Source organism: Cyprinodon tularosa, unplaced genomic scaffold, assembly GCF_016077235.1.
Source record: "Cyprinodon tularosa strain WSP-4 unplaced genomic scaffold, ASM1607723v1 ctg287, whole genome shotgun sequence".
In the NCBI taxonomy this organism is placed as follows: domain Eukaryota; kingdom Metazoa; phylum Chordata; class Actinopteri; order Cyprinodontiformes; family Cyprinodontidae; genus Cyprinodon; species Cyprinodon tularosa.
Genome location: NW_024038993.1, coordinates 1,283,940 through 1,308,184, shown reverse-complemented (window position 1 = coordinate 1,308,184; position 24,245 = coordinate 1,283,940). Strand labels below are relative to the sequence as shown.

The 24,245-nt window shown below is 39.3% G+C and overlaps 2 protein-coding genes and 1 long non-coding RNA gene across 5 annotated transcripts in view; 2 read left to right on the top strand and 1 right to left on the bottom strand.

Annotated features, from left to right (window-relative positions):
• Positions 1 to 731: 731 nt before the first annotated feature.
• On the top strand, positions 732 to 3,105 carry LOC119787111. Its single transcript, XR_005281291.1, has 2 exons — positions 732 to 763; positions 2,382 to 3,105. It is a non-coding gene; the product is annotated as an uncharacterized LOC119787111 (long non-coding RNA).
• Positions 3,106 to 5,336: 2,231 nt separating this feature from the next.
• LOC119787110 (nuclear distribution protein nudE homolog 1-like) lies at positions 5,337 to 13,500 on the top strand. 2 transcript variants are annotated; one of them, XM_038290745.1, is made up of 9 exons: positions 5,337 to 5,497; positions 5,782 to 5,872; positions 5,939 to 6,092; positions 8,989 to 9,137; positions 10,288 to 10,424; positions 10,646 to 10,813; positions 10,905 to 10,990; positions 11,070 to 11,224; positions 11,302 to 13,500. In XM_038290745.1, exons 1-9 carry the CDS (start codon positions 5,479 to 5,481, stop codon positions 11,393 to 11,395), a joined length of 1,053 nt encoding a protein of 350 aa, XP_038146673.1. In that variant the 5' UTR covers positions 5,337 to 5,478; the 3' UTR covers positions 11,396 to 13,500. The 2 variants fall into 2 exon arrangements, with proteins under 2 accessions (XP_038146673.1, XP_038146674.1); XM_038290746.1 differs by having other exon boundaries at positions 5,338 to 5,497; positions 5,785 to 5,872.
• Positions 13,501 to 14,172: 672 nt separating this feature from the next.
• The window catches only part of myh11a (myosin, heavy chain 11a, smooth muscle), a 37,124-nt gene continuing 27,051 nt past the window's right edge, over positions 14,173 to 24,245 (bottom strand). For both annotated transcript variants that reach the window (XM_038290743.1, XM_038290744.1), the window contains 17 exons: positions 24,006 to 24,177; positions 23,352 to 23,564; positions 23,117 to 23,261; positions 22,836 to 23,042; positions 22,638 to 22,742; positions 22,381 to 22,533; positions 22,055 to 22,303; positions 21,704 to 21,916; positions 21,405 to 21,617; positions 21,147 to 21,308; positions 18,018 to 18,146; positions 17,839 to 17,927; positions 17,515 to 17,638; positions 17,220 to 17,428; positions 17,037 to 17,145; positions 16,423 to 16,595; positions 14,173 to 14,942 (listed from right to left, as the gene is read on the bottom strand). In XM_038290743.1, the coding sequence (XP_038146671.1) occupies positions 14,813 to 14,942; positions 16,423 to 16,595; positions 17,037 to 17,145; positions 17,220 to 17,428; positions 17,515 to 17,638; positions 17,839 to 17,927; positions 18,018 to 18,146; positions 21,147 to 21,308; positions 21,405 to 21,617; positions 21,704 to 21,916; positions 22,055 to 22,303; positions 22,381 to 22,533; positions 22,638 to 22,742; positions 22,836 to 23,042; positions 23,117 to 23,261; positions 23,352 to 23,564; positions 24,006 to 24,177 (2,795 nt within the window). In that variant the 3' untranslated portion in view covers positions 14,173 to 14,812. The remainder of the gene's footprint in view (positions 14,943 to 16,422; positions 16,596 to 17,036; positions 17,146 to 17,219; positions 17,429 to 17,514; positions 17,639 to 17,838; positions 17,928 to 18,017; positions 18,147 to 21,146; positions 21,309 to 21,404; positions 21,618 to 21,703; positions 21,917 to 22,054; positions 22,304 to 22,380; positions 22,534 to 22,637; positions 22,743 to 22,835; positions 23,043 to 23,116; positions 23,262 to 23,351; positions 23,565 to 24,005; positions 24,178 to 24,245) is intronic.

Below are 24,245 nucleotides of genomic sequence, written 5' to 3'. Positions count from 1 at the left end.
ATGGCATGCGCCTCTCTCCTTTAAATAGACTTTCTGATTTCTCAGATTTAGTCAAAGTGAGAGAAATATATCCTAACCCGTTTTATTAACACGCATGAGTAAAAAAAAAGGCAATTCAAATGCTACAAACTCTTTATGTAGTATAGCTAACACAAAGCAGGGTAGACCTTTCTGCTTTTAGTATTGATGCAACTGATTGCATGGCATTAAATAACTCCTTGTGGGAAACTAGACTACATGCATATTGCCATTATAAAAGAACTATAAAGGATGAGACTCAAAAACATTTTAGTCTCAAACTTTTGGCCACCATCAATTCAATTTAAGGCACTTTACAGTTCACCAGATTAAACAGTCAGATTGAATAAAAGTTTTCTATCTAAGGAAGACCATATGATTGTATCGACTCATTGACTCGAAGGCAATCCCTCACACTAAGCATGCTTGTAGCAACAGTGGAGAGGAAAAACTCCCTTTTAACAGGAAGAAACCTCTAGCAGAACCTGGCTCAGTGTGAGAGGCCATCTGCTGTGGTTCAGGGTGACAGAAGCAGAGACACAAAAGGGTTAGATTCATCTGGATTTATTGACAGATATAGCTGAGTATTAACAGTATAACAGCGGAAATTAATCCCATGCTGTCTAATAATTCTACTGATTAGGAGCATATATATATATATATATATATATATATATATATATATATATATATATATATATATATATATATATATATATATATATATATATATATATATATACAGGTGCTGGTCATAAAATTAGAATATCATGAAAAAGTAGATTGATTTCAGTAATTCCATTTAAAAAGTGAAACTTGTATATTATATTCATACATTACATACAAACTCATATATTTCAGATGTTTATTTTGTTTAATTTTGATGATTACAAATGACAACAAATGAAAATCTCAAATTCATCATATCAGAAAATTAGAATATTACTGAAGACCAATAAAAACAAAGGATTTATAGAAATGTTGGCCAACTGAAAAGTATGAACATGAAAAGTATGAGCATGTACAGCACTCAGTATTTAGTTGGGCCTCCTTTGGCCTGTATTACTGCAGCAATGCGGCGTGGCATGGAGTCGATCAGTCTGTGGCACTGCTCAGGTGTTATGATAGCCCAGGTTGCTCTAATAGTGGCTTTTAGCTCTTCTGAATTGTTGGGTCTGGTGTATTGCATCTTCTTCTTCACAATACCCCATAGATTTTCTATGGGGTTAAGGTCAGGAGAGTTTGCTGGCCAATTAAGAACAGGGATACCATGGTCCTTCAACCAGGTACTGGTAGCTTTGGCACTGTGTGCAGGTGCCAAGTCCTGTTGGAAAATGAAATCTGCATCTCCAAAAAGTTGGTCAGCTGCAGGAAGCATGAAGTGCTCTAAAACTTCCTGGTATGTGGCTGCGTTGACCCTGGACCTCAGAAAACACAATGGACCAACACCAGCAGATGACATGGCACCCCAAACCATCACTGACTGTGGAAACTTTACACTGGACTTCAAGCAACGTGGATGAAGTGCCTCTCTTCTTTTCCTCCAGACTCTGGGACCTTGATTTCCAAAGGAAATGCAAAATTTACTTTCATCAGAGAACATGACTTTGGACCACTCACCAGCAGTCCAGTCCTGTTTCTCTTTAGCCCAGGCAAGACGCTTCTGACGCTGTCTGTGGTTCAAGAGTGGCTTGACACAAGGAATGCGACAGCAGAAACCCATGTCTTTCATACGTCTGTGTGTGGTGGTTCTTGAAGCACTCACTCCAGCTGCAGTCCACTCTTTGTGAATCTCCCCCACATTTTTGAAGGGGTTTTGTTTCACAATCCTCTCCAGGGTGCGGTTATCTCTCTTGCTTGTACACTTTTTTCGACCACATCTTTTCCTTCCCTTCGCCTCTCTATTAATGTGCTTGGACACTGAGCTCTGTGAACAGCCAGCCTCTTTAGCGATGACCTTTTGTGTCTTGCCCTCCTTGTGCAAGGTGTCGATGGTCGTCTTTTGGACAACTGTCAAGTCAGCAGTCTTCCCCATGATTGTGTAGCCTATAGAACTAGACTGAAAGACCATTTAAAGGCTTTTGCAGGTGGTTTGAGTTAATTAGCTGATCTGAGTGTGGCACCAGGGGCCATCAATTTTGAACCTTTTCACAATATTCTAATTTTCTGATATGATGAATTTGAGATTTTCATTTGTTGTCATTTGTAATCATCAAAATTAAACAAAATAAACATCTGAAATATATGAGTTTGTATGTAATGTATGAATATAATATACAAGTTTCACTTTTTAAATGGAATTACTGAAATCAATCTACTTTTTCATGATATTCTAATTTTATGACCAGCACCTGTATATAAAGAAAATTGGTGCTTGCATTGGTCCCTGTGGTACTCCAGAGGTAACCCTTGAGCATGAGGAAGATTTGTCATTAACGTGAACAAACTGAAATCGATCAGATAGATAAGATTTAAACCAGCATAGTGCTGTTCCTCTAATACCTACAAAATATTCAAGTCTTTCTAAAAGAATATTATGTTCAACTGTATCAAATACAGTACTAGATCTAACCGGACAGGTACAAATACAATTCCATTATCAGAGGCCATGAGATTATCATTAGTAACCTTCACCAGAGCTGTTTTCAAAACTTCATTATGGTGTAAGATGTCGCACACTTGTTTGGCATCTACTTTCTCAAGAATTTTATATATGAAAGGAAAATTGGATATAGGTTTATAATTGATCAAGTCATCTGGGTCAAGAGACAGTTTCTTAAGTAAAGCTTTAATTACAGCAACCTTGAAAGCCATTGGTCCCTGTAGCAGAGATAGATTAATCACATCTAAAATGGAGGACGAGATCAAAGGGAATACTTCCTTAAATAATCTGGTTGGAACTGGATCCAACATCCAAGTTGAAGGCTTAGATTAAGACAATAGTTTTACTAACTCTGAAAGTTCAACTGGATCAAAGCAGTCTAAACCCTGTTCAGATTCTATGGCTACCTATGATGCTTCCGCACCTTCCAGAGATGGTGCTGATATGTTGAATTGTGTAAATATAGTGTTGTTAAAAGTCAAAAAGTCTTCTCTTCTTGGAATTATTGGCGGTTGGCAACAAACATTTAGTAGCATTACCACCACTTAGTGGTATGGAGTTTAGCTTGTGATGGACTATCTACTTAATAAACATATATATAATTTCTAAGGGAAAAAAAACAACTACTTATACATAACTTCGCATTCTACCCATCTATATCATACACACATTCACCCTCTCTATAATCAAATTCTGTGAGATAATTTAGTTGTCTTTAAAAATCGAAAAATTATTTGTATATATTTACTCCCCAAATTCTTCCTCAAAATATCTAATAAATTAATCTTTTCCTTAATACATTCAAACTCTCTCCTCATATATCTTCTCTTGCTTTCATATTTATGACATTCCAGTATAACATGTTCTATGGTTTCATATTTTCCACAGTAATCACATTTGCCAGTAGTATGCTTTTGAATTTTGAAAAGTGTATAATTAAGTCCTGCATGCCCAAATCTTAACCTTGTTATCACTCACTCCTCCTTTCTAATTTTTCTTCCATTTCTTCTTTTTCCTACTATCTTCTGAATTTTATAAAACCATTTTCCTAATTGTTCTTTATCCCACTTTTTTGTTGTTGTTGCTATTTTCCATCAATTCTTCTTTAATAATACTCTTTCCCTCCGATTTACTTTTTTTTTTTAAACTGTGAAACTAATAGGATGTTGAATTGCCCTCTTTCTTTGTTAGATTGGCGGATTGCAAACAACTTGTAGGTGTATACCACCACCTAATTAGTACATGAGTGTGTAGCTCTATAGTTCCACCTACTATATTCTATGTTTAAATTTTGTGTTACGTAAAAATTAAAATAATGCTTCATTAATAACCAATATTTCCTTCCTATTTCCATCTGACCCTAAAATTCCTTTAATGCTCCATTCTCTCCCTTTTCCATAATTACTTTCCTAAGCCTCTCTCTTTCAGTTGCATATCTAATGCAATCCATCAAAACATTATCCACATTTTTTCTTTCACAACCCTCACATAAATCATTATTTATCTTCCCTCGTACAAACGAAAACTCGTTCAAGTAGATATGTCCAATTATTAGTCTAGTATAAATTGTCTTTTCCCTTCTGTTTCTCCATAAATTTTAACAATTACAGATTTTTTAACCCTATATAATCATCTTCCTTTCTCATCTTTATCCCATATATATATATTTTTTTGTGCCATAAATCTGTTTCTTTCTTTTTAATTATTGATTTACCTTCTTCTTTCTGCATGGAGTTTGCATGTTCTCCCTGAGCATGCATGGGTTCTCTCCGGGTACTCCAGCTTCCTCCCACAGTCCAAAAACATGACTGTTAGGTAAATTCTCCTTAGGTGTGTGTGTGAGTGGTTGTTTGTCCTGTTTGTCTCTGTGTTGCCCTGCGATGGACTGGCGACCTGTCCAGGGTGTACCCCGCCTCTCGCCTGTAGACAGCTGGAGATAGGCACCAGCACCCCTCGCGACCCCGCTTGGGATTAAGCGTGTAAGAAAATGGATGGATGGATTAATTTACCTGCCCCTTTCCTAAACAGAATATGATCTATATTCTGCTTTCCTAAAGCCTTTTAGCTATTTTGTCAGCTATTTAATTTCCTCTCACCTCTTTGAGTGCTGGAACCCAACAGAACTGAACATTTATTCCATAGCTAAATAACTAAACAAACTCTGAAACTGAATTTCTAGTACAAGATCTTTCCTATTCTTTCCTCCTGAAGAATGCTTTCTATTGCAGCATTAGAATCTGTGTAAATCACCCCCCTGTCTGGTCTAACCTCCTCCACAATGTAAACTAATAATAATATCTACCATTTCTGCTGTGTATATAGATAAAGGGTCTGTCAATATTTTATATATACATATATTAAACTCTGGAATGAATATCCCTATTCCAGATACCTTCAGTTTGTATGACTCAATCTGCTTCAAGCTATTTAGAGTTGCAATGTTATCCTGAAAATAACTCCACAGTATAGTAACTTGTATGATACATTTTTATATTATTTCTGCTTTATTTACTCAAATATTTGTAATAAATTCTGGTAAGACTTTCAATATTTGTAATTTTGAAGTACAAATAATTAAAATTAACTTTCATTTTGCTCTTGTTTGAATCCAACAACAGGCTACAAACCGCTCGTGACGATCCAGGAAGAAGGTGTCGTAAATGAATTTGATTGGTTAACTTCAAATTTACGTAGATTGTGGCCGTCCAATCATGTCCAAGAAGGGCGTTCGTTCATGTTTGATTGGAGAGTTCGATGCTTGGCTAACGTAAATCGAGATTAGTGAGTTCGGGTCCGTTGAATCTTTAAAAACCAAATCACATATCGGTAAACAGTGTCTTTATCAGCGGTATGAGTTGATGTTCCGATCGAATACAGGTAAATCTGGCCTGTTCGGCCTTAATATAGCGAGATAATGGCATTTGTTCAGCTTCCACTGTTAGCGTGGGGTAGCTAAATGTTATGTCACACAGCCTATTACTTTGCTTGTAACTGTGTATTTACAAGTTAATAGAGAAGCAGCGAAATGTTACGCCATTTTATCTACATTGAGTGCTCTTGTGTTGTTACCTGGCCTGGTTAGCGTATGCTAACGGGACGTTAATGAGACACCAGCTAACGGCGTCATTAAAGGCTACAATTTCCTGCATTTATTAACCCAGCAGACATGGTAGAGCCCACAGCACACTCGTTTTCATCCCTGAAGGAGGAGCTGGAGTTTTGGAAAGAGCAAGCACAAAAACACCAGCAAAGGTAGTTCAACGTGGTGTTGTGTTTCTGATTGGTTTGGGGTGAAGCTGAACACATTCTCATCACCAGGGCGGATGAGGCTCAGGAAGAGCTGCAGGAATTCCAGCAGATGAGTCGAGACTATGAAGCAGAGCTGGAGACAGAGTTAAAGCAATGCGAGGGTCGAAACAAAGAACTGCTGCTGGACAACAACAGACTTCGAATGGAGCTAGAAAACACGAAGGTACATAAACACTAGACTTCTCTTTAAGGCCAAGTGCAGGTAATCATTACAACCTCTGATCAAATATGTTTTTTCTCTTTTTTTTTTGTTTTCAATGCGTGACTTGGGGTTATTTTTAGTGTATTTTACCTGTTGCGGGCACCAAGGGGCCCTCAGGGGCTCATGGGGTGCTCACATCTTCTGAAAGCAGCACACTTATCAGTGGACTTAGATTGAAATTTTAATTTTTTTCTTTTGCCCTTCTATTTTAATAATTGATGGAGAATTTCATCAATTTAATCATACAACGTATTTAAGCATTTACAGGGATTTCAAAATGACAATATGTTTCAAAATAAAAATATGTATTTTGTATGAATTTAATGTGAAAGCGGATCCCTCCCTTCCTCCTTCCATTCTTCCTTCATTTCTCCACTCTTTCCTTCAGTCCTTCCTCCATTCATTCCTTCCTTCATTCATTCCTTCCATCATTCCTTCCCTCAAACCTTCCTCCACTCATTCCTTCCATCATTCCTTCCTTCCTTCATTCTTTCCTTCCATCCCTTCCTCCATTCCTTCCTTCCATCCTTTTTCCATTCTTTCCTTCCATCATTCATTCCTTTCATTCCTTCCTTCATCCTTCCTCCATTCATTTATTCCTTCCATCCTTCCTCCATTCATTCCTTCCATAATTCTTTCCTTCCTTCCATCCTTCCTCCATTCATTCCTTCCATCATTTCTTCCTTCCATCCCTTCCTCCATTCCTTCCTTCCATCCGTCTTCCATTCTTTCCTTCCATCATTCATTCCGTCATTCCTTCGTTCATCCTTCCTCCATTCATTCCTTCCATCATTTATTCCTTTCATTCCTTCCTCCATTCATTCCTTCCATCATTTCTTCCTTCCATCCCTTCCTCCATTCCTTCCTTCCATCCGTCTTCCATTCTTTCCTTCCATCATTCATTCCTTCATTCTTTCGTTCATCCTTCTTCCATTCTTTCCTTCCATCATTCATTCCTTTCATTCCTTCCTTCATCCTTCCTCGATTCATTCCTTCCATAATTCTATCCTTCCATTCCTTCCTCCATTCATTCCTTCCATCATTTATTCCTTCCATCCTTCCTCCATTCCTTCCTTCCAGCCTTCTTCCATTCTTTCCTTCCATCATTCATTCCTTTCATTCCTTCCTTCATCCTTCCTCCATTCATTCCTTCCATCATTCCTTACTTCCATCTCTTCCTCCATTCCTTCCTTCCATCCGTCTTCCATTCTTTCCTTCCATCATTCATTCCTTTCATTCCTTTCTTCATTCCTTCCTTCATCCTTCCTCCATTCATTCCTTCCATAATTCTTTCCTTCCATTCCTTCCTCCATTCATTCCTTCTATCATTTATTCCTTCCATCCTTCTTCCATTCTTTCCTTCCATCATTCATTCCTTCCATTCCTTCCTTCACCCTTCCTCCATTCATTCCTTCCAATCCTTCTTCCATTCTTTCCTTCCATCCCTTCCTCCATTCATTCCTTCCATCCTTCTTCCATTCTTTCCTTCCATCATTCATTCCTTCCATTCCTTCCTTCATCCTTCCTCCATTCATTCCTTCCTCCATTCATTCCTTCCACCTTTCCTTCCTTCCATCCTTCATCCTTCCATCATTCTTTCCTTCCATCCTGCCTCCATTCCTTCCTTCCATCATTCCTTCCTTCCATCCTGCCTCCATTCCTTCCTTCCCTCCTTCTTTCCTTTCAATCATCCTTCCCCCATCCTTCCTTCTTCAATTCCCTCCATCCCAATAAGAATATGTGTATTATGTATGAAGTTAAGTTAAATGCTGACCCCTCCAGTCCATAGGTCAGCATTGGTAGCCCTTCCTATGACTCATTACCCATGAAGTAGCCCTCGGCCTTAAAAAGTTTGGTGACCCCTGCTTTATAGCAACATAGAGCACTGCATAATTGTGAGGTACCTGAAAATTGATCAGTTTTTATTTCGTTTTGTGGGAGTACGATTCTGAAAGTAATGTGATTTTGTTTTTTTCTTTTACAAGTAAATTTAAACCGATACCCCTAAATAAGACCATAGATGACACTTGAGCTTCACTTCATTTGAAAATAACATAGACTAGCCTGTAATTTAGAATTCAATAAAAATCCAGCTGTTTTGTGAAAAGTTCATATGTTATTTTTGAAGGGGAAATAAAATAAAAAAAGTCACGAGGGCCAAGGAGCACAGCAGAAAGGGCAGAAGTATCGGAGAAGCTTAAAGGAGGGTTAATTATATCAACTAATGAATGGAGGTGACATAAAAGTGCTATCAATCTAACCAGACTCAGCCATCCACCCATACTGACAGACTGGGAACATATTTCTAACTGGGTGAGAGGTTAGAATGTCTCAAAAAGCAGAGCTTAATCATACTGAGAATCTGTGGCAGGTTTCGGAAATTAATGTTCTTACATACTTTCTTTTTAGTATGATTGAGCTATTTTGCTAAATAGAATCATTGGAAATGTAACTTCTGGGTTTGCAAAACTGGTAGAGGTTTGAATCGGGAATTAAATCAAAAAATGGCTCTACAAAGTATTCATTCAGGGGGATTAAATACAAATGCATTTCATACATCTCAATTTATAAAAGATAAAAAAAAACTTTTTTATTTTATTTTCAACTTCCAACAAATATGCACAACTGTCTTGTTTCGGGTTAATTATTGGCTGTATGGGAAATTGAAATGTTAAGGGCATGAGTACATCTATGATGCAGTGTAGAAAGAGGAACATTACTGGAGGAAGTTCTGAGGTTATTTTCAAAACAGAGCTGAGCAAGCCCCTTCAATAATTCATAATACTGGCTGCATCGATTGACCTTTAACCTCGTGCAGCTAGAAGTGTTTGCTGATCCGTCTATGTACCATCTGTAGGAGAAATTGGAGTTACAGCATTCAGAAGCCTTCAGACACATCTCAACACTAGAGGAAGATCTGGCAGAAACCAAGGCGGTTAGAGACCATCTGCAGAAGTACATCAGAGAGTTAGAGCAGTCTAATGATGACCTTGAGAGGACGAAAAGGTTAGTGGTTTATTACAATATACAATGGTGTGTGTGTGTATCTATCTGTGTATCCATCTCTCTCTCTCTCTCTCTCTCTCTCTATCTCTCTCATATATATATATATATATATATATATATATATATATATATATATATATATATATATATATATATATATATATATATTCACTACCGTTCAAAAGTTTGGGTCACATTAAAATGTCCTTCTTTTTGAAGGAAAAATTTTGAAAATCTTATTTAAAATACAAATCATTATTTCTAACCTAGTCAATGTCTTGACTCTATTTTCTATTCATTTCACAAGGTATGGTGGTGAATAAGTGTGACTTATTCACCACCAAACCTTTGAACGGTAGTGTATATCTGTATCTATATATAGATATATATAATAAAATACTGCTCAAAAATGAATATGGGAAACCGTATAGCTCCTAGCTTTAGCTAGTGACGTCCGGAGGCCCCCATGCTTAATGAATTGGTGCTAGGAAGTGCTTCCTCTTCCTAACTCCTTTCCTGGTTGGGGGTGTTTGGATTGAGCATAAATGTCAGTATTCCCGATTATGAGGAGAACAAAAAAGATTCAATAATTCACTAGATTCAGTAATTCACCCATTCACACACTGATGGTGCATAGCTACACTGGGAAATGATCTAGAAATAAGTAAAAATGTCTTAAATTAAGTGCATTTACGCTTGATTTGAATAGGTAAATGAGATTGTTTGCCAATGGAATGAGTGTTTTTACTCTTAAATAAAATAATTCGATAATATGCACTTGAAATAAGACTTTGCAATTGTGTTTTCTTATTTTAAATCTGAATTGTCTAGCTCCATAGGAAACATGTCTCTTTTAATTCAAGAACAAATGTACTTATTTTAAGAAAAAATGACTTATCTAGATTTCCATTTTTTCCAGTGTATGATATAGCCACAGCTGCTTTGCTCAGAGGGGGCAGAATAAATATTGGGACAGGTCAGGAACACTGGAGAATTAGCTAAATATATTCACCCCAGAGCTGTTTTCCTGCTTTCATCCTTTTTTAAACCAGTACAACACATTGGATAGACCTGCTCTAGACACACGCATGTGTTACGTTTTATAAGATTAAATCCAACCAGTAAAGGTGACTGACTGTGACATGTCCAGGGCTACTATCATGTCTCTGGAGGACTTTGAGCAACGCATGAACCAGGTCATCGAGAGGAACGCCTTTCTGGAAAGTGAGCTGGATGAGAAGGAGAACCTGCTGGAGTCTGTTCAGAGGCTCAAAGATGAAGCCAGAGGTATGCAGACATATGATAGTTTCATTTCTGTGTTTTTATCATCATTGCTGTCAAGCTATGGGGCCTGTGTTCACAGACCGGATAGAAGCAGATTAAAACAAAAGTGTGCGGCATATACTTTAAAATGTTTTGCTGTGAGGTGGAGATGCTACACCGTTGTAGAACATTCAGAGTACTGAAAAGTAATGGTTCAGTTCAGATTTACACTCACTGTCTGTCAGATCTTCGTCAGGAGCTGGCCGTACGTCAGAAGGAGAGACGACCGTCCAGCAGCCTGGGCAAAGACTCTGATCGCTCAGAAATTCGCTGCTCCTCCCCTCCCATCCCCATCACACCGTCCAAACCTGCGGGCTCATACATGACGCCACCTGCCTCCAGCATCCGCAGGGGTAACGACAAACTAATAGCCATGGACCAGGAAGACCAAATCATTTTGGTTCTTGACTTTTAACTCTATGGCTGCCTTCTTTTACTCCGCAGGAGACGGCCTAACAGGAACACCTCTGACTACATCTGCTAGGATATCTGCGCTGAACATCGTCGGGGAGCTGCTAAGAAAAGTTGGGGTAAGGATTTTATTTATTTACATATATCTTCTTCTCAAATTAGGATCGTTGACCTTGCTGACTTTATAATTGCTTTCAGAATCTGGAGTCTAAACTGGCGTCATGTCGAGAATTTGTCTACGACACATCTGTCAGCAGACCGGCGCTCCCTGCTGGCCCGTGTAGTCCTTCAGGCTTAGACCCTGGTCCTGAGGCCCCAGCAAGCAGCTTCAGTCCTCCTCCTCAATACGACAGGTTAGAAAGATGATCTAAATAACCTGTTTCGATTATGTGAAAGATTTATTTATCATCTGATGCAACTTGTCTTTCAGTTTGGTGAAGCGGTTGGAGTTTGGACCAGCTCCTCCAAGAGGGGTCTCCCATGGTCTCCAATCTCCACAGGGAGGAGTCAAGATCCTGCTGTGAGATGGTTTGATAGGGCGAAGCATGTCTTCCTCCCTCAACTAAATAAACACAATGAGCTCAACTGTCCTCACAGAGGGACTCCTGCTTCCTTCAGCTGAACGCCAGAAAGCTGCTCCCTAGTTAAGAAAGCAGAACCCACTACTCATCTTTTCAACTGTACGTTTGTTCCTGTATGGCGTCTAGGACCTTGTTTATTAGCGCTTTCTGTGATGGATCAAAGCACACCTAACTCTTAGTGAAGCTGCTGCACCTGCCTGCTCATCACGGTGTACGTGAGAGTAAAAGTGGGACAATGAGCCTTTGCAGGGACCAAAAACCTGCTGGTTTTAGATTTTATCAAACGTTTTGTTTTTGACCAAAGCTGTGATAAAATGTAAATGGATATAAATCCAATGAGTTGGGTTAATCTGTTAATAACAAACCCATTTTGTCCCATGCTTCCATTACATACCCATCATCAAACCATTTTGTATCATTTTCATAGATCTTTTGAATTAAAGTCATTTAAATATATATATTTTCTTAAATGTTTTGTGATGACTTTAAATCACCTCTTTTTCTCATCCCTGCCTGATCAAACCAAAATATTTGCCGGTTAGCTGGTAGATTGTTTTCAATAAGTCTGATGGCAACATTTCATTGTAGGAGACGGTGTGATTTAGTTTTAAATTCTTAGTTTTCAAAGTGGACAATTTTGACAAAGTTAAAGGTATGATGGGGCAAAGAATCAGGATTCAATATTTTTTGATGTAAGCCTGGTCTGTAATGTTTTCAGTTAATAATATGCCAATGAATGAGAGAAAGTATCATTCAAAGCTAATGTGATGCCAGATTCATGGCATCGAATCAAGCTTTGGTATAACTTAATCTAAATGGTTTTATTTCAAACTAAATTATTCTCCTCCTGCTGATAAAATATATACAAAATATTGATGTAACCTTTTACGTATATAGACTAAAAAATGAATTAAAACAACTAAATATAGTTTATTAGCCTATTGCACAGAAGGATAACAAATCTGTTGGATAGCAGCATATCTTTCAATTTATATTATAAACTGCATTACCTTTAAAAAGAACCTTATAAAGCCCTTACTGCCTGAGTTTGTTTAAATAGTTAAAGCAGTCTTTTTTTGCCTTCAAGCAGATGTTATAAATATACAAAAAGTACATAAGATAAAGATACTTAGATTGCCAATTAGTTAAATAAGGCATAATTGGGTAGAACTACACCATGGTGTGTACTAAATATTAAATATCCCACTTTGGCTGCATTAAAAACAGACGATATGAGGCAGATTGGCTGCAGTACTCTACATGTGTGCATTATTCTAATACTTCCAGAAAATACCTGTTTGGCTATTTGAACATATGTGGTGGCAAAAAAGAAAAGAAGTTGAAATCAAAACGTTATGACCCATCGGTCTCACTGAGGTTACTCTGCTATACAAAAGTTGGTTCATGACTCATGAGGTGTTTTCCACCTGATTATCGTACAGTGAGTAATGGCCCAGGAGTAATGAAAGGAAATGTCATGTTGCCTTTTATATTTCTACTCTTCTGTCGTACATATTCCTGCTACTACTGATTAATTTTATTGCTCTCCTACTGTGAAGAGTTTTTTTGTGTTTCTGAGGGTTATAATTATCAATTTCTTATGTTTATGCTTTAATTCTTAAATTATATTTAATGATTTTGGGAGACATCTATAGAATTTGGATGCAATATTGAATGTTTAAGTCTTTTTTAACATGATGCAAGAAAAGGATAACACAATATTGTTTAACAGGTTTAAGATATGCACCCTTTGAGGTTATCTATGTAATATTGGACATTCTTACCGGGATTGATCGCTTGAAACGACTTGTTTTATTTAGGGTTTCTGTAAGGTTATAAATCATAAACTAAACATGTGTACTTTGTCCCATTGTTCATGCATTCCCTCTTTTTCTCTACTTTTCTTTTTATGTCCAGCAATTTCCTTGGAGTAGGAATTTTGGATTCATAAAGCTGTGGTAAAACTAGAGGATAGCAAAAAGCAGAGGTTCACATGTTCCAGTAGAAGCTTTGTTGTTTAGCATCATTAAAAAAAAGCAAAAACGCAGTTAAACTATGATGAGCCCTTTGTGAGCTGGATATAACCCTTCATTTTTAACTCAGATTATTTAACTTCATGTCAGGTTACATCTGTCTTGTCAAGTTTTATTTTCTTAGTTTTAGTAAGTCTTCAACTACTTGATGAAACCCTACCATTAGTTAATGTGCAGATATCAGTTGCATATTTAAACATGTTTGTTGTTATGAGAGCAGAAATGTCTCTTGCTGCTAGTACTGTAATCCTGACCCACTGTGTATTTTCTGTAGCCTCTCTGAAAATGCTGTTTGTGTCTGAGGCAAAACTCCAGAGGTGAGCATTTCTAGTTTTGGGGTCAGGAAGATGTTCTACACTCCTGATTTATAAAGTTATGTTATACTGGAGCCCTTGAATGACTCTCATTTTAGGTTTATTCAAAGTTGAAAAACGTCTAAACTGGAACATACCCATTTTTCTCCCAGCTTGTTTACAGTTTTTCCTCAATAAATGTGAGCTTGTTTGCAGAATATGGTGCATTAAAAAAAAACAAAAACTTTTTTTTTTAGATCTTTATTTTTGTGCAAGTGGTTCAACAATTAAAGAGTACAAAAAAGTGTCATGTAAACAATAGTTGATAATACGGAGATTTCATTGGTTTAAATGTGGAGAATAGTAGAACATGTACAGTAAATTTGAACGTGCTGCCAAGTGCCCGATAGCAAGTTCATGATTAATTTTATGGGGGACAAACTTTGTCTGATCTCTAGTGGGCAAAATCATAAAGACATCCTGCTACAGGAAAGGTGCAAATACTCTGTGACTTAAAAAAAAACAAAAAAAAACAAGTCTGGGTTAATATATTTTTCAGATATAAAAGTCAGCACTGACTGGATGCAGAAAGCCCAAACTACACATCCAATCTGAACCCATTTCAGTACTGCTGTGAAACGATAACAGCAGTCACAGGCAACAGGACGACAGTCACTGATATGAGTTATATGTTTGTTTAAAGTGGGTGTTGATAAAAGGCTTTTAAGTCTGTGGAGAAAACATTGAATAAGAAAGAATCAGTCATTCAGTGCAGTACAAACAGTGTTTGTTAGAAACAGCAAATCACATCAGAGCCGCCCAAAAGACTCCTTGTGAACATCAAGTCCTGATGGTTTGTGTTAAGAACGTGTGCTACAAAGCATTAACTGTTAACTACCGGGAAAAAAAATAAAATGGTAGGAAAATAAATGTTTAGAAATGACGTAAAGGATAACAAAGCAGGGTTTTGACACAACCTTTAGGTGCAGACATTCCCCAGAACTCTAAACCCTCCACCTGATTTCCATAATATCTTATTCTGAGGACTTGGTTCCATTGAAGTCATTTTGGGTATCTCCTTCCTCCTCCGAGGCGTCTTCAACCACCCTTCGGCCTCCACCCATACGCCGTGGTGCGCTGCTGAAGGAGGGCTCCGTTCCACGTCTAAAACGCCACAGAGGCATAAAGGCACGAGAAAGACACATACAAAAACACAGCACAGTGAGAGGAGCGCAATGACGCCTGTACTCATTAGATTTTGTGTAAAACCCAGTCATGTGTTGCACACTGCAAGGAGGATCAATGAGACGCAGAACAAACAGATTGTGCTTCGGTTACTGCTAAAGCACGCCGGTTATCTTTGTAACTCATTTAAGTCCTTCCTCAGGAAAATGAGTTTGGTTTATGACACTTAAACCAAGCACTGAGTGAAAGATGGCCATCAGAAATAGGGGATTGATTAAAACTAAACAATATAGTTTCAAGATTTTTTTTTTCTTGAAATAGATGAGCCATATTTCCCTCAGTTAGGCTCAATGGAAGAAATAAGAGCATTTAGAGTGAGCATGGAGGATGAAAAGACTGTAAATAAATGAGAAATGGTGATGGGCAACTTTGAATGCAGAGGTACCTGCTGTGTTACTCCTTAGGCTCAGGGTTGCCTCTGTAATAGAGATGGACAGGATTGTTTTGCTTCTACTCAGCAAATATAGAAACATGGATTCTAATATCCTGTAATGTTTGTAGTGAAGAGTCACTTTATAGTCAAACTGGCCAATTGTAAAGTGAGATGCACTCTGAAGGACTTGAACAAGGTCCTTAACAGCATTCTTCAGTACAACACAAAGATTCTTAAAAAAGTGTTTAACAAACTAAACCATTTCAAAATGCTCAAACTATTTGGGTATTTAAGTAAAACTGCAAAACCAATATATAATCTACAGGTTTATTCTTTGAACATTTTCATAATTGTTCTGTTTAGCACACATTTAAATATATGCATTATGGGCTTTTATGCACATGAAAGTAGTACATAACTAAAGTTGGAGGATAATGATGCATAGTTTTAAATCCTTTTTTGTGTCAAAGAAAATTCTGAAGTGTGCAGCTGATGGCTGTGGGGAAATGAATGTAGGTGGCTGGAGGGAAGTCTTAAAAGATAGGAGGATGTTGAACTTCCAGAGCCAAAATGGTGTGCTTGGATCAAAGTACTACTTATTAGAATGGCCTAGCCAAAGTCCTGAGAATCTTAGTACAGCGATGCTCTCCATCCAATCAGACTGTGCCTAATCTAGTTTCAGGAAGCATAGTGCCTGGTTTTAGTCTCTAATCTGCCCAGTCTAGTCACCAAATAGGCAAAGCTAGTAGAGACCTCACAAACCGGGCTCATGGGTGTATTTACAAGCCACACTTTTTACGTTTTATTTTGTAACCGGGCCCCATTCTCCTCCCAATTTCAGTTAGGTTCTACTTAGTATGTACCTTGTAAAACCCAAACAAAATACATTCAAGTTTCTAAAAATGTGACAGAATATTAAATTAATTTAGGGTTTTGAATATGTTTGCATGGGGCAGTAAAACTGATTTTTTTAAAGGTACTTAGGGCAAAATAAACAATGAGGAGCAGAAACAACACATCACCTACCTGAGTTTGTTCTTGAGGGAGCTGACTTCACGGGTCATGGCATCATTGGCCTCAGTGGCTTCATCCAACTCGCGCTGCAGCTTCCTGCGGGCAGCTGTGGCGCGCTGAGACTCCTCCTCTGACTCCTCTAACTGCCTCTTCAGCTGCTTCATACGAGTATTTGCCTTCTCTGCCTGGTGGATTAACAGAAGTGATCATCTAACTGAGAACACGGCTTTTTATCTGTAGGGCTGTTGCTTGTTTGTGTGAACCAAGCCATGGCAAAAATAAAGTATTTATTATACTTTCTTTTGGTTTCAAGTCAGTCATCTAATACACAGAAAGAAAAGTTCAGTGTAAGCATGTAGAAAGATTGCCAATCTTCCTGTGAATTAACTACCCAACACATTGACCCATCAAGATCTATTGTGAGAGCCTAACACCCCACAGCTACAACTCACAATCAGCACGCCTCAAGTAGCACATTAAATGTTAACATTTAAAATGATACTAGCAGGAAATGACTAAACAACTGAGCTGATTGAATGGTTTATTGCAGATGGTCTTCTCTATATGGCAGCAATGACCACAATAGATACTGCATGCCTCCAGCACAAGTGAATTTGCATTTTTACCTGATCTTTGTATTGCTCTGACTGTTTTCTTTCATCTTCCAGCTGAATCATCAGGTCCTTGAGCTTCTTGTCCTTCTGGCGCATGTTTTTGGCACTAGCCTGCTTATCTCTAAGATGACATAAAAATGAAACAAATCAGCTCATGTTCGGAAGCAATACACAATTATTTTATTTGCTCCTCACCTATTCTCCTGCTCCAGCTGTTCCTCCAACTGTGCCACCTTAGCCTCCAAGGCAGTGATGGAGGACTTAAACTTGGACTTGACCTGGTTCTCCATCTCCTGCAGCTTGGCCTTCAGCTCCTTATTTTGGCGCTCCATCTGCTGCCGGGCACTGTCGTTCTTCTGAGAGGTGGTGCGCTCTGCCTGCAGCTCATTCTGCAGCTGCTCCACCTGAAAAAGAAATACATCCAGAGTTAATGTTGAAGGCTGCCAGTTTCATTACGCTGTTATTCGAGGAGCTTCTCCGACTGCAGCACCTGCTGGCCACTCTTCCTCAGTCGGTCGTTGAGGATCTCCATGTTGCTCGACTCCTCCTCAAGCTCCTCCTCCAACTGGCTTATCTTGGCTTCAAGACGGCGTTTATCATCCGCCAATGCAGATCTATAACAATGGACAAATGGCACGGAAATTCGATTCAATTATACTTTCTTGATCTAAAAGGGAAATTAAATGTTGAAGTAACTCTTGGGGTTTATTTACAACATGTGGTTTGTATGTTAATGACTGAAAGCAGGTATTAAAATGTCATCTTCTCACATTTTACCTCACAAATAAAATGAAAGCTAGAATATTCAACCCACTTTCCAGAAGAGTTGCTTGCCAGCTCATCAGAAAGTTCTTCTCTCTCAGCCTCTGCCTGCTTCCGTGCTCTTTCAGCTGCAGCCAGGTCCTGGAAATGGATTAGAGTTGCTTCTTCCAGTTACTAAGAATCCTCTGATTGCACAGAGATTTTTACCATGTCAGAAATCTGTCATATCACCTCCTGTAACTGCATGAGCTCCGCCTCCAGACTCTTTGCCTTTCTCTCGCTCTCCTTAGCAGAGGACAGCACCTCTTCCCGTGCAGCGTGAGAATCCTCAAGCTCCCTCTGGTAGTCCTTCATTTGAGCCTGGACGGAGAAACAAATGAAGAGAACAGAGAGAGACAGAACACATCTTAAATGGTTTATTTGGAATATTTACTGTACTAGAACCAAAGATCTCTGGCATTGTAGTAACTACAGTCGTTATAATGGTCAAGGAATCTGTCCTAGGACTGCTTCTCAGAGAGTTGATGCTGGCTGAAAGCTTTTTCTTTAAAAGATCTTGTGAAAAAACACCGATCTGATCTGGGTTACAAGCTTTAAACAAGGTAAATGTATGGCTTGTCCAACTCTTAAACTGATGAATAGAATACAGTAAAGCAGAAATGTGAAGCAGAAGTAAAAAGACACTGAAAACTGCATCAAGGGTTTTCATTCAGTATCAAACCACTATACTCCAACACCCTAAACAGTAATAACTTTAAAACGAACTGAAGAGATGCACATGTAGTGGAAGCAATGGTCAACAGGACAGCTTCACTTTGCAAATCTAGCCTCCATGGGGCAATAGTATTAAGAAGAGAGCCTTAAGAAGACTCATTTTTAGTTTCTCAAAAGTTGTGACTAAATAAATGTAAAATTTTTTGTGAACTTCCAACATTTAAAATAGTGGCAGCAAGAACATGCTTTAAGAAACTGTATCTAAGGGCCCTGTCACACCTGTCACACCAGACAGCGTATTTTTTCAAATTTGGGCGTATAGATAGAGTATTCATAACGAGTCCAGAGGGCATGTCCAACGACAGCCTAACTTATGCATGACGCACGGCAAAGTAATGCTCATGAAATGATGCAAAAGCCAGTGTCCTGAGGGGGGCAGCAGTGCGCCCAGAGGCGGCTGGCCTACATAAAAAGATTTATTCGATCAAGATATTAACCTAGATGCTGTTTACCGCCGCTAAAAATTAAAAAAGAAAAAGAAAGAAGGTTTGCAGTCGCAGCAGATTCATGTTGCTATCATCATGTCTGCTAGGGAGTTCGTTGGTCATGGCCATAGGCGTAAACACAGGGAGGATCCATCACACCAGTGGCGGCTGGTGAAAACTATTTTTGGTGGGGCTGATATAGCCTAGTGTATGTCTCCAACTAATCCGGAATAAGAATTCAAATAAACAATTGGACAATACATACAATTTAACAGTAATGATTTAATTTACTATATAATAACAGTAACAGTGATGATTTGGGTCACTGTGACGGGGTTCTTTGGCCTCCAAGAATCCAGTCTCAGTCGGGTTACCGGTGTTGGTGATTTATTGAGCTCAAAAACTCAAAACAGGGTGCAAAAGAAACTAAACATGTACAAGATACTCTGGGCCTCAGCCTCCCTCCAGTTACCAGCAATGTAATAAAGAAACAGAAAACAAAAATTGCCGCTTTTCTTCCCACAGCCCTCATTAAATAGTTTAAGCCCCTCACATCAGGCTCTCTTATTTCTGATTTCTTCTCATTAATCAGTTTTGTCCATATATTACCTCCACAAACAATTGATGTACAAAAACAAATAATTTTTACAACTTAATTCTTTTACACAGATTCATTGACTTATTCAATTACACCAAACTGGGTTTGAACCCAGCAAAGACGCAGCCAGACTGAAGATGACAAGTCCCCGTAGCATAAACACGTACACACACACACACACCCACACACCCACACCCACACACGGCTAACCCCACTGAAATATTAAGTGTGCACCCTCAATACGCCAGCAGGTAACCAGGAACAGCTTGTGTGTTTTAAGTTCATGGAGCTACTGGTCTCAGCGCGAGTGTATTGGTCCTCACAAACACAGTATAACAGGAATGTGTGTGTGGCGCGCAAAGTTAGAGAGGTTGTTTTAAGCGACGAGGTGGATTCGTCACAGTCACAATAACCATGAAATGAAATGTTCATATCCTACAACAGGGATGTTCTTCTGGCAAACGGGTAGATAAATAAGGATCTCACCGAATTTGGTGGAAGCTGCATCTCGGTCGTTACATTCGCCATCTTCCCTCTAACTGTCTGCACCTGCGCTTGGGTTCAGAAGCCTGTTAAAGCGCAGTATTTTCAGCGCCCCAAAACCATAAAGTTCTGAGACGCTGATTGGCCATTAAATTCACCTAGCAATAGTACATGATTGACAGATTCTCTGCAAATGTGGGTCAGTCTGATCAGCGCCCCCAGAACAGAGACGGTAGGAGTCTGTCTGTGGAAATCCACAAATTAATGACAATAGATAGGGAAATGTAGTTTATATAATTTGTTTTGCTTATAGGTACACAGTCTAGAGAGTAAAACTGACATTTATGAGTTAATTTCTGAAAATATATTTTACGTTTCTCTCTTCTTATCAGGGAGGGCGGTGCCCCAGCGCCCCCTATGGGCCGGCTGCCACTGCATCACACTCATCTTCACGCTCACCGTATGCTCTAATTTCTCAACATACTCGCCGTATGTTGACGTGTGCCAGCGTGTTTCAGCGTGCTTATAACTTATACAAAACGTACCCATAACTTCTACAACTTATGTGTCTTTTTCCAGATTTTTCGTACGTCAGGGATACGCTGGCTAAATCTCCAAGGCGTGACAGGGCCTTTAGTAGGAAAAAGCCATCTGGTTAGTTGAATGGAAGGTGGCTGAAGCATAAAACATGGCAATTCTTAAAGAAAACCCATTTTGAGGCAATAAAGACTTGAGCATATTTTCATCTTCAAGTGGGAAAATGACTTTGAACATACAAAATGAGCTGCAATGGAAGAGTTTAGAGCAAAGCACATGTTTGAATGGCCAAGTCAAAGTCCAGACCTAAATTCAGCCAAATTAAACAGATACCCATCATCCATTCTGTCTGGTCCTCAGTTAGATTCACAGCCCTGAAGTTTGGGATTGTAACATGACAGATCTGACTAATTTTAGAGGCTTTAAAATACTTTAAAAGACACCACATGCACAATAAAACATGAGCCCCATGCACAAAGACCCAAAAGAAATCTAGGAATGCTCCCTCTTGTAGATTCCACTCATCCATCCCCTCACTCTCACCTGGAGCTTGCGAAGCTGCTTGATGGCCTCATCTCGTCCCTTATTGGCCGTCTCTATCTGACTCTCCAGATCTTTCATGTCCGTCTCCAGCTTCTTCTTGGCTGCTGCAGCCTGGGTTCTCTGTTTACGCTCATCTTCCAGCTCTGTCTCCAGCTCACGGACCTGCAGTTTGTGTGAATTAGCATTTAATATTTACATTAAAGCCTCTTTCTAATTCGAGCTGAAAATAATCAGTTGTAGTTCTAAAGGCTTCTTTACCTGCTTAATGAGCTGCCTCTTCTTCTCCTCTCCCATCTCATCCCGCCCTTGAAGGTCTCTTTCAAACTGGGCCTTCAAGGCCTGCATGTTGACCTCAAGGCGCAGTTTGGCATCTTCAGCTGCCTGCAGCTCATCCTCCAGCTCCTCTAGCTGGGTCTTCATCTCCTCCACCTGGGCCTCCAGGCCTCGTTTGGACTTCTCCAACTCATGTACCTGCAATTAGCATCTTTTCAAATTAACAAGGAGGCTAAAAATAATTTCTAGGCAAAAATCTACTGACAGAAGTTTCAGGAACTAACATTTTTTCCAACATCATCCTTGGAACTGATCAGGTCTTCCATTTCAGTCTTCAGGGCCTTGTTGGCCCTCTCCAGCTCCTCTCTGGAATCTTGGGCTTCCTCCAGAGCCCTCGCCAGTGACAGAGCCTTGGTTTCCTTTTCTCTGGCCTCGGCTTCTGCACGATCTCTTTCATCTGCATATTTACTGGAGATGCTCTTCTCCTCAGCCAGCATCTGAAGGTCAGATGAAAACATCACCCGTTTAATGTAATTCTCTAAGAAACTCCTTTCAAACACATTAATTTCTGGAACATTTGAATTTGAACAAATTTCGGTTAAATTCAAAACCGGAATGATTAATTTTCGAGTTACCTGATCAAACTTCTTCTGCTTCTTCTCCAGGTTGGACACAACCTGTCTCTGGTTGTCCAGGTCCATCAACGTGTCCTCGAGCTCCTGCTGCAGACGGTTCTTGGTCTTCTCTAGCTTATCGTATGCTGAGGCCTTCTCTTCAAACTGAGTGTTGGCTGCCTCCAGGTCTCTTTGCAACCGCTTTTTCCCCTCCTCCAGAAGCTCTATATTACCAGACATCTCCTCCATCTTCTTCTTTGCATCTGATAACTGTAAGGACAGAAAAAAAATGTTTTTTTATTTCACTTAATTCTCTATATTGTTTAAGAAAAGAACTAATTCTTAACCTGGATGTTGAGGGTGGAAACATGGCGCTCCACGTTCCTCTTGGCCTCCGTCTCCTCCTCCAGCTGCTCCTGCAGGCTGTTCTTGTCATCTTCTGCTTGTCGCAGCTTTGTAGAGATCTGCAGTTTCTGACGTGTCTCCTCGGCCAACAGCTCCTGTGAATAAGCAATGGTTGAGAGGGGGGCAGCTTTCCAGCTCCAAAGGTATTACAGCAGAAAAAAAAAGGTCCCACGTCGAGTTTCACCATTTCAGCACATACCTGTGTATCTTGGAGCTGGGAAGAAAGGCTTGAAACATCTTTGCTTAGTTTGATATTCTTGCCCTCTGCTTCATTCAATAAGTTTGTCACACTCTCCAGTTCAATCTGCAAAGGGGAAAATACCTCTAAGCTTTCCTGTATTCCAATATTTCAATCCCAGTGCTTATTTCAGGAAAAAAAGCATAAGAAATAACTTGCAGTGATCTTAGAGCAGCGCTCCCCCAGCTCAGCCTTTTGCTTTTCACTATCAGAGAAGCGGGACTGCAGATCCGCTATCTGACCCTCCAACTTCTTCCTCTTGTGCTCACCATCCTGTTTGGCCTGAGTGAGCGAGCGCACCTCCATGGTTAATTCAGAGGTTTCCTTCTCCAGAGCTTGTTTAGCCTTTTCCAGATTGGACTTCACCTGAACAGAAAATTGGAAAGTCATTAAAGCTACTACTAAAAAGGACAGCTTGTGGGTCAAAGACAAAGGCCTACTCGTTTGGACTGCTCCAGCTGCTCAGTCAGCTCCTCCACAGCTTGGGTGTGTTTCTGTCGCATCTCGTGTACTTGAGCCTCGTGTGTGCGGTTCTCCTCTTCCATGGCTCTCTTGAGCAGGGTCACCTCTTGCTCTCGTTTGGCTCTGTAGACGGACAGAGAACCAGCACAGTTTTTAGATTTTTATTAAATGACTCAAAGAATGCTTTCATCATTTCCTTTTTAAATGACCCGCCTTAATTCTTGTTGAGTGGCAGTGGTATCTAGAGTGTCTTCCAGCTCTGATTTGAGTGCCTCCAGCTCCTCCCCGAGGTCCCGCTTGATCTTCTCTGCCTTGTTCCTGGCCGCTCGCTCAGAGTCAAGATCCTCCTGCAGGTCGGATATGTGTCCCTCCAGCTCTCTGATTTTCTTCAGAGCGTTGTTTTTCTGGGCAGTCTCATCTTCTAACCTGACAAGATTAAGGGTAAACCTGGTGGTAACTTGAGCTCAGATCAGTTATTTATAACTTTATGAGGTAAATTAGAAATATTTTGAAATTTACATTTCTTATTTTGATGTTATTTTTTTAAATACTATTGGTAAATAAAGCAGTTTCTAACTGTGTGTGGGAGGCAGAAAAAATACAGAAGAATCATCTTGTGCTTTGATTTTCTTGGCACACAGACTGAGCTTAAACAAATCTGAAAAAACATTGCTAAATAAATTGTCTGATTAGATAGACTATCATTTTCCAAGTTTCAGCTCATTAGAATTATATTTAACCATTCATGAGTTTTCTTCCAACTCATACATAGAATTTGTGTTTTGTCACCTAATATTTTGGTGTTTTAGCAAAAGTAATAAAATGTTGCTATGAGGTATGAAGACTTTTGCAGGTGCAGGATGTTACCTGGCCAATGCATTCTGTAATTCGTCCTCTTTCTTGGCAAGTTGAGCTTTAAGGTCTGCAATCTGAGCCTGCAAATCAGCTATTTGTTCTTGTAGGTCATGGGACTCCGCCTCCAACTTGCGCTTCGCCTTATCCAGCTCCTGGCGAGTCTTTTCTTCTTTCTTCAGGCGAACTGGAAGAGTTTAGAAATCAACTTAAGAATCTCACTATTAAAAACAACATATTGTTCCACGTTCAAAC

Excerpts from the sequence above, each read along its gene's own strand:
- LOC119787110 (XM_038290745.1), top strand. Across the intron at positions 5,873-5,938 it reads GCACAAAAACACCAGCAAAG|GGCGGATGAGGCTCAGGAAG; the intron begins GTAGTTCAACGT and ends TCTCATCACCAG. Across the intron at positions 11,225-11,301 it reads CCTCCTCCTCAATACGACAG|TTTGGTGAAGCGGTTGGAGT; the intron begins GTTAGAAAGATG and ends CTTGTCTTTCAG.